General features: G+C 30.2%; 1 protein-coding gene across 1 annotated transcript; it reads left to right on the forward strand.

Annotated features, from left to right (window-relative positions):
• Nucleotides 1-4,337: 4,337 nt before the first annotated feature.
• LOC120083469 (U-box domain-containing protein 38-like) lies at nt 4,338-6,500 on the forward strand. Its single transcript, XM_039039236.1, has one exon. It carries the CDS (start codon nt 4,675-4,677, stop codon nt 6,301-6,303), a length of 1,629 nt encoding a protein of 542 aa, XP_038895164.1. The 5' UTR covers nt 4,338-4,674; the 3' UTR covers nt 6,304-6,500.
• Nucleotides 6,501-9,923: the final 3,423 nt, after the last annotated feature.

Here is a 9,923-nt window from a genome sequence, read left to right on the forward strand (position 1 = left end):
TTGAACTAAAAATAAAGAAAGACAAATATCAATTTATACCCCTAAACTTTAGAGGTTATATCAATTTAAACTTTAAATTAATAGTCATATCTAAAGGAATGGAATTCCTCGCAGAAGCACGTGAACACGGTGCATTTGGAGTTCAAATTTGAATAACATAAAATACATATAAAAACTTACATAAATACGCAGAGGATAAACATTGTTAATTAAATCTATAAGCATGTTGTTCTAAAGAGGTAAAGGGAAGTAGAAATGCCTATCATTGAAGTAAATCTCTTCTTCACATAAATCCTCTCCAAAAAGCTACGAATAGTGCACTGTGAACACAACAAAAAAACCTTCTGAACACCACCACGAAGTTACCATGTTAATCTTCGGAATAAGTAAAGGATGTGTGGTCTCCTTCTCAATCTTTTGGAAGAGGAAATGAAGGCAGAGAGAATTGTTTTTGGAGAAATTGAGTGGGAGATCTTCACCTTCTCTAAAAACTTCTAATCTCTTATGTTTGTATTCTCAATACATACTATAGGAGGAGGGAGGGGATGGGATGAATGGGATGGGAAGTTACTTAACTTCTATCCACGCGAAGAATAACTCCCCCGTATTTGAAAGTTATTAATTATATAATATAATAATAAAATATAAAATTATATTATATAATAACATACTTTATAATATAAATGATTAATTAACTAATTTAATTAATTCATCATATTTTATGCTTTTTAATCGCATTACAATGAACCTCTTTCATATAACCTATAGTTTCAATATTAATCATATTCACATTAAATTTTAATTTATGGTAGGTATAGTATCTATAATAAATCTTATTTATAGAAACAATATTTGAATCTCATTCAAATATTTATCTCTCACATACTATATAGTTTTAATTATAAATTATATTTATAATTAACTATACATTATAATGTAATCAAATACAAAATATATCTTTATATTAATAATATTAATATAATTAATAATTTAAGTTCCCACAAATAATTTGAACAATTCAAATTATTCCAAAAACAGTTGTTCCTTATTTTTATCCAAAGTGGGCTAACAAGGGACCATATGGACCTAAAGATTAAAAGCTCCAATGATACAAGATTAATCAATTCAACTCTTTAATTAGATTAATCAACATTCATTAACTGTCGCCTATCCCCTAAAGACCGACAACTGCACTCTTCGCACTGTAAATATATTTCTATGTCCATTGATATAACCAATCAATAGTAAGTTGACTTTTCACGCATTACTCATGACTACAATTGGGTCAAATTACTATACCCCTGTAGTTATATCTAACTCCTTAAGTATCATTCCTCTAATGAACAAAGTAGTTTATAATCCAACTATAAACTAACCCCTCTTGGGCTAGTGAGAGGGTGAAACGAATTGTTTAAGACCTGAATAAGCTCTTAAGGGAGCAATTCATCTACTTTCCTTCAAGATGGGAAGGAGCAAATTTCATCTTGTGTAGTTGTGTTCCCAGCTGCCTACTCAAACAAATCCCCAAAATGGTAAGCATATTGAGTCGGCAAATATGAGCACTCTCACCCAAGATTGTGCTCTTAGGCAAAAAGATCTCAACTCACTCAGGATTAAAGTCAAGTCTCCTATAGTCATCCTAGTGAAATGTAAGTCTCTTCAAGTAACGGTGTTATAAAGAGAGAGTAATCATTTCATGCTGGTTTGTACAACTTTTTGTATAAGATATCCCCACTCACATATCTCCATATGAATGATCAGAATCAGATAATTTGTAACATTTCACAACTATTGTAATAATTATAAAGTGAGTCATATTCATAGTATCACCAAAGGTACCTAGCCTTCTCCATATACTTCAGACTGTTAATGTTATTACTTAAACATGATCCACTCGTATGTCAATTACATACATGTTTAAGTTACATTAAATAACTTTAGATCTTAGTTTATGGGATTTGGATTAATGCAGACTAAATGTCAAATAAAATAATACTTTATTTTATTAAATAAATAATTTTTGTACAAATAATTTAAAAACTACGAAATCCACGAGATTTAGGGCATCAACCCTAACCGTATCAATTTAAACCTAGAACTTTTAGGATAATATCAATTTAAACCCTAATAATTGTATTAATTTAAATCTTAAACTTTCATGAGTTTATCAATTTAAACCTTGAACTTTCATATCAACTTAAACCCTAAACTTTCATAAGTCTATTCAAATAAAACATAATGGAGGGCTTAAATTGATACACTTGTGAAACTTCAATGTTTAAATTGAAACAATTATTAGTTTGATGATTAAATTGATACAATTATTAATTTATGATTTAAATTGATATAACCTCAAAGTTTATGAGTGTAAATTGATATTCGTTAAATAAATAAATTAATCTTGTGAAAAATAATTTTCAATTGTGATACTTTTGTTCCACGTTTTCTTTCAGCGGTCATTCATTTTTCATGTTGTTCTTTTACTTATGTTATATGTTGAACGGTTTACGTGTAGATAATAAAATAGGTGGATTTTTTTTTGTTGTTGTTGAATTATCACTAAAAATTTTGATGATGAAATGGTAAGTAAAATAAAAGTTTTGTATAATTATTATTTGTTATTATTTTAATGCATACAATTCATAATATATAATTATATTTTAATTCAACAAAATTCTAGAATTAATCTATAAAATAATATACTATATTTACCAAAATTTAAATCTTTTCTCCTATATTTAGGTATTTTAAAGTTTCAAATTTAAAATCTAAAATAGAGAATAAAAATATTTGTTCTTTTAAAAACTTTCACGGTATGCATCACATAATTTAGAAAAAAAAAATTGAACGTCCCCTTATTGTTAATGAATAGTTGTTGACTTTATTTGATTTGGTGAATCCAAAAATATAAAAATATAAAATAACATTACAACATAAAATTTGTACAATAAAACTATGTTTATAATGTCTACTCTTGGACGCGTGGAAAATAAATAAAATCATTATATATTCAATTTTGTTAATATTTTACAAAGAAATCGTGTTGGTTTCTTTTGCCAACGGCATCGTAGCATTTAACGGTAACGGGACTACGAACTTCCAAAATTAAAAAAAAAAATTAAAAATAATAACAACGATCTGATTGAGACCCTTCAAAATAATGCTGACGTAAGCTAAATTACGTATTATATTGTAATGTGTATATTTCTCTGACAGGTATTGTTATGTACCCTTCAAAATGATATGTTAGCTTATGACTGTATGTCCAAATAATCTTCAACCATTTTATATTTAAGTTTTGTAATTAATTTAGTATTTTTTTTTTTTTTTATTTCATGTCATTTTTCATGCAAGTGATCGCTACTTTTGATATGCAAGCTAGTAATATTAGAAATTGCTTAGATTATATACTTTAAGAGAAACCCACTAGTCAAATCTCATATTGGTGTATTTACTCTTCCCAATCAAAGCTTTTATGCAACTACCAATCTTAAATGCATTATTTATTGATGTTTTTCATACTTTTTCTCTCTCATGTTCTATATAACCACTTTCTCTCTAAGGGGAGGCTATGTCATATTCTAGCACTTTATGCAACTTTCGATTTTTACTCGGTCAACTTGCTTGTTAGATTAGAGCAAGTGTCGCACAATCTCCCATCATGTATTCAAAAGTTTGAGTTTGTGACACATTGTACAATTTTTTAAAAAATTATTATTACTAGAAATTTATTGGTTGTTTGTCTTAGTCAACTTTAAGCTGTTCTCAATTGAAAGTGTACCATGAGAGCTATAGAACTAATATTTTTAAGAGTGGGAAAAAAAATCTAATTCTCACTCTATTGGTTAAGAAAATTATAATTTAGTATTTTTTATGATTAAAATATTATCTAAATGCTTGTTTGGATCCCAAATCATTTTTATTTAAAATATTTTGATAAAAATTGTTTAAAATACATCTTGAGAGTGTTGGTTTGATAATACTTCAATTTCTTTTCAAAATAAAAAACTTGAAAAGTAAAACCAAACATCTTCCAGTAGAGCGTGCTTGAAAGTAATTTTAAAATTATTAAAATTATTTTAATCATTTTTAAAATTACTGACATACTTTTAATCATTTAAATCTTGTTTTGATGATTTGAAAGACACATTTAGAGATGCAAAATAAAGTATTAAATTAATTTTGAGTGATGAAAACCTATTTTAAAGTAATTATAAAAATGATAAAAATAATTTCAATAATTTCAATAATTTCAAAATTATTCTCAAAATATCACCGGCCAATTTGCTCAATTTTGAAGAATGATTTAGAGGGTGATCTAACCCTATTTAATTTTTCATTATATAAAACACTCAGAAAAGCAATAAAAGAAATTAGCAGAATTTTGGGGGTTGGGGGGCTGGTAAATGCCACCGCGGCGGCCGGCGGGAAGTTGATTCACCGATCCTCTTCACACAAAATACAAAGAGAAATTCAGAAAGTCAAAACTCCATTCCAGTCCCAATCTCCGACCTAGTCTTCTTCCCAGCTTCGCAAAGAAAAAATTAAAATAAAATTATTCTCTCTCCGCGCAGACATTTGCCATAAATCAAACTCTTCAACACCCAATTTGATCAAACCCATCGATTCCTTCTCCTCTACACCTCTGGATTTTGCCCTGTTTTTGACTAAGAAATGGTCGGCCATGGCAATCACAGGCTGAAACTCTCCATCTTCCACCACCGATCTTCCTCAGATTCCAAACCCGAACGCCCAAAAGAGTATCCCGAAGAGTACCTCTGTGCAATTTCCAAGTCTTTAATGGCGGACCCAGTTGTCGTCTCCTCTGGTCAGACCTTCGAGCGTCTCTCTGTTCAAGTTTGTCAAGATTTGGGGTTTTCACCTGAGCTTGAAGAAGATGGTTCAAGGCCGGATTTCTCCTCTGTTATTACCAACAGAAACATGAGATCCACCATTCTCAAATGGTGCGATAACAACGGAATCGAACATCCACAACCACCTGATTACAGTTCGATTGAACTCATCGTTCGTCAATTAATGGAGAAGGAGAGGAGGAAGAATCGATTCGAAGCTTCTGATAGCGAGTTGATTCGAGGCGTCGCCGACAAACCGCAGGGAGTAGCGGTTCATGCGACCACCGAGGTTGGGCGACGACTCAACCGATTTCAACTCAACTCGCCGCCGCAGACGGAGGAGATTGTACGGGAAAGTACTCTTTTGCCATTCAAAACACAGCCCTCTAGTTATGCTGCTCATTCTTCTTCTTCTTCACATGGAAGCTTCGACAGAGAGAGAGATCCTAATCACAGAGGATATTCTGATTCGTATTCCCCAAATTCAGAAGAAGAATCTCGACTCATTTTGAAATTCAAAAGCAGCGACGAATACGAGCAACGAGAAGGAGTGATTTCCCTAAGAAAATTAACCAAATCCAACGAATCGATTAGGGGTTCTTTATGCACAAAGGAATTCCTTGCCGCTCTACTTCCTCTAGTTTTGTCCCGATCTGCAAATATCCAGATCAACGCAGTAGCTTCCGTCGTAAATCTCTCTCTCGAGAAACCGAACAAATTGAAGATCGTACGGGCAGGATTTGTTCCGCCATTAATCGATGTTTTAGACGGCGGAAACACCGAATCTCAAGAACACGCCGCCGGTGCTCTGTTCAGTTTATCGTCAGACGACGAGAACAAAATGGCGATTGGAATTCTCGGCGCGTTACCGGTGCTGATGAATACACTCCGATCTGACAGCGAGAGAACGAGGAACGATTCAGCTCTTTGTCTGTACCATTTGACACTAAACCCTAGCAACCGAGTCAAACTGGTTAAACTCGGCGCCGTTCCGATTTTGCTGTCGTTGACGAGAATCGAAGGCTTTACGAGCCGGATACTGCTGATTCTGTGCAATATCGCGGTGTCTGTGGACGGGAGATCGGCGATGCTGGATGCGAATGCGGTGGGTTGTTTGGTGGAGATATTGAAGGACAAGGACATGGATTCCGAGTCGACTCGGGAGAATTGTGTGGTGGCGCTTTACGCACTGAGTCAAGGAGGATTCCGATTCAGAGGATTAGCGAAGGAGGCCGGCGCGGTGGAGGTTCTGAGAGAGGTTGAAGGAAGAGGAAGCGAGAGGGCGAGGGAGAAGGCCAGGAGGATTTTGCAGATGATGAGAACCGGCGGCAGCGGTTCGGTCGAGATCGATGGCGTCGTCCGACATGGGCTCAATACCGGTGGAGTGAGCTGGACCGGTGGGGTTGGTGCCGGCTTGAACCGGTACTCTACAAATACCACGAAGTTTTGATTTTGATTTTTTGTTTTTTCCTTTTCCTTCTTTGAAAGTGAATTTTATTTTTAGGACTTAGTTATTGTATAGTTTATTTATTGATGTCTAAAAGAAGAAAAAGAAAGAAAGTGATTTGTCGATCATAACATATAGTAGAAAAGGGACGTAACATTGCTAAATTCAAATTTTAAAAAGTGGATGACATTTGATAATAATTTTGTTTTAATTTTTTGCTTCTAAAAGTTGTACGTATTTTTTTACAATAATTTTTAGTTTTTAAAGAAATATTTGTATACAATAAAAAAAAAAAAAGTAAGTAAAAAACCTTTTTGAAACTACATTTTTGAAATTGTAAAGGCCATATAACTAAAAAATAAAAAATAAAAAAAAACTCATAATTGAGGGTATTGCTTGTAAGATTATTTTTTAAAATTGAAGTGAAAATTTGAAAAGTTTATATACGTTAGGCAATTTTTTAAAATTAGGTTGGTAAACACTATTTATCCCTTTATTTTCTTATCCAAATTATAAAATAATAATAATAATAATAAAACACTTGTTTTTATTTTTAAACTTAGGAAAATAATTTAAATATTTTTAAAAAAAATTTGAAAACCATAGTATTAAATTTATGAGATAACAAACCTGAATTTCAAAAACACTAAATTAGAAATAAAATCGATATTAAACAAGTCCTTGGAAGGAATAACTTAAAGAACCTTTTCTTTCTTTTTTTTTATTCTTTTTTAATTAATCAAATTTTAAGGAGGATTTAGTCAAAGGAGTGGGAGTTGTTTAACTTCAAACTACCTCAACAGATCTCATACCATTAAAAATAGTTGTCCTTTTTTATAAACCATCGATCATTACCATATTTAATTGATATTGGACTTTGATCGCACTCCCACCTAACATAGACATTGCATTAAATATTTCACCTATGAAGCACAGATACTTCATATGAGGCAAAAAATCAGTATCAGACACGTATCGGATACCAATACTTCCCAGATAAAAGACGACAGATACTTCATATGAGGCAAAAAATCAGTATCAGACACGTATCGGATACCAATACTTCCCAGATAAAAGACAAATAACTGATCTAATCTTTCCCAATCTAAAATTAAGTAACTTATTTAAAAAGCTCACTACGAGTCCAAAATTAAAAGAAAAAAAAAAGGTCCAAACCCTAGACTAGAATCATCTAATCTCCATCTTCACGTTTGAGTCCCCCACAAAGTCTACCAAAATATAAGCCATTTGGATATCTTCAACAATAAGTTCTTCGTTTATCTTCATACTTATCTATCTAATCTTCTTCTTCTTTGCAATATGAGTCACTTTTCTATTGCATTTTATTAACTATTATACTTCAACATCTTAGATGTTGATTTTTTTTGTATTGTATTTCAGTGTTTGTGTTCTATTTTATACTATTGTTATTAACTTGTATGCTAAATTTATCTATATCCTAGATTTTTTTAAAGAAAAAAATGTATTTTCAACGTATTAGTATCCTCGTTTTTTAGAAATATATATATTAAAAAAATATAAAAAAAAGAACACATCTTTAGACGTATCCGTATCTTAATTTTTTAGAAATCAACGAATCGCCTATCCGATCGTATCCGTATTGTGTAGCCGTATCTCTGTCTATGCTTCATAGTATTTCACAACTCTACTTTTTGAGCTTGTCAAAAGAATTAAGGGAAAAATACATTTTTGTTCCTAGGTTTGTGTCTAGTTTTTATCTGGTCCCTAGGTTTCAAAATATTATACATTTGATTCTTAAATTTTGAGTCTATTTCAATTTAGTCCATAGGTTTCAAAATATTGCAATTTTACCTTTGACATTTGAGTTTTGTTTCAATTTAGTCCATAAATTTTAATATTGACCTTTAATCCTCAATTTTTCATTAAATACTAATTTTCTGTATTTAGTGTAAATGTATGTTAATAAGTTTAAAAAAATTAACACAATTATAATTAATTAAATCTCTCTATTTTCATGACGTTTAAATTTTCACTTCATAATTATTTTAAATTAATTAGGACATTGACATCAATGGTTGGATGTTAGTAACTAATGAAAATTTAAACTTAAAAATATTAAATCTTGAACGTTAGGGACCAAATTGAAATAAAATTCAAATATCAAGGATAAAATTAGAAAATTTTGAAACTCAAGGAGTAAATTGAAACTAAACTCAAAATTAAAAGACTAAATATGTAACATTTTAGAATTTAAATATAAAATAAAAACTAGATCCAAAACCTAAGGATCAAACATGTATTTTTTTTTCGAATTAAAGTGAAAATTATAATGAAACAATTATAAAAAGGATGAAACTAAAACAAAATTGGAGACGAGGTTTGCGGAGGAATTTTGGTGTTAGCGGGTACCGTGGGGTAAATTATTGGTGGATGTGGATCTATTTTATCAGCTTCTTATTTTGTTTCGCTTTCAATTTTCCCCTAATTTTTTTTTTTTCTGGATTATTGGTGTATGAAACACGGATTCTTCTTTTAAATTATTATTATTATTAAATTGAGATTGGGTGGCAAATTGGTTAAAAAAAATTTGAGTTGACCCAATTTAACCTAAAATTTTTATATATATATATATATTTCTAATACTTTGTATTGATTAATTTGTACATTTTAATATTTTCTTTTAAAATTGTTATGATATTTATCTTTGTTTAAAATTTGTAATAAGTATAATATTACATTTGAGTTTCATGAACTTTTAGTTATTAGACATGTGTTATATAGATAAATTTACATATTTTTAATTAAAAAGAAAAAAAATTATAACCCGACAACTAAATCAAACTCAACCCTACCCGAATTTTAAAGGTTGGGTTAGGTTGAAGATTTTATTTGGATCTTTTGGGTTACCAACTCAACCAATCTCAATTTTTAGGTTGGTCCAAAAAAACACTCTCAATCTAACCCAATCCATGTACATCGTAGATTGAATTTCTTACCAATCTTTGTACTTTAAAAATAAGAGAAATTATAAAACATTAAACAATATATGTCTGATGCATCTTTGCATTTTGAAAACACGAGTGCATAAAATATTCTTTTAAAAAATATCGTGTGAGTCATTTCATTTTTTCAATTAAACCTCTAAATTGTTATAAGTGAATCGAATAATTAAAATTTTTATTAATATTATATTTGAAAATCGTCAGTGCATCAATTTTGCATGTATAGATTTCTTCAAATATTGTATTAACAAAATAGACGATTATAATTTCCAAGGACAATTTTCAAAAAAATCTTAATTAAGAATCTAAATTGATTTTCTTATGGAAGTTTAGAGTTTTAATTGATAAAATAATATGTCTCCTTGAATGTTTATCGAAATAAAACATAATAAAATGTTTAAATTAATATAGATATAAAAATTCAGTATTTAAATTAATACCATTATTAAATTAGAGTTTAAATTAAGTTGGAACAACTCAAAGGCGTAATTAGTATAAAATGAATGTTTATAAAGAAAAAGACGGATTGATATTCCGTCTCATGGAGTTCAAAATCTTGCATGATTCTAGACAATCATTTTATCAAGAAGACTTTAGTAATTAATGAAAAAAATTAATGAAAAATAGAATGTTTGGTGA

This window comes from Benincasa hispida, chromosome 8 (assembly GCF_009727055.1).
Source record: "Benincasa hispida cultivar B227 chromosome 8, ASM972705v1, whole genome shotgun sequence".
NCBI lineage: Eukaryota > Viridiplantae > Streptophyta > Magnoliopsida > Cucurbitales > Cucurbitaceae > Benincasa > Benincasa hispida.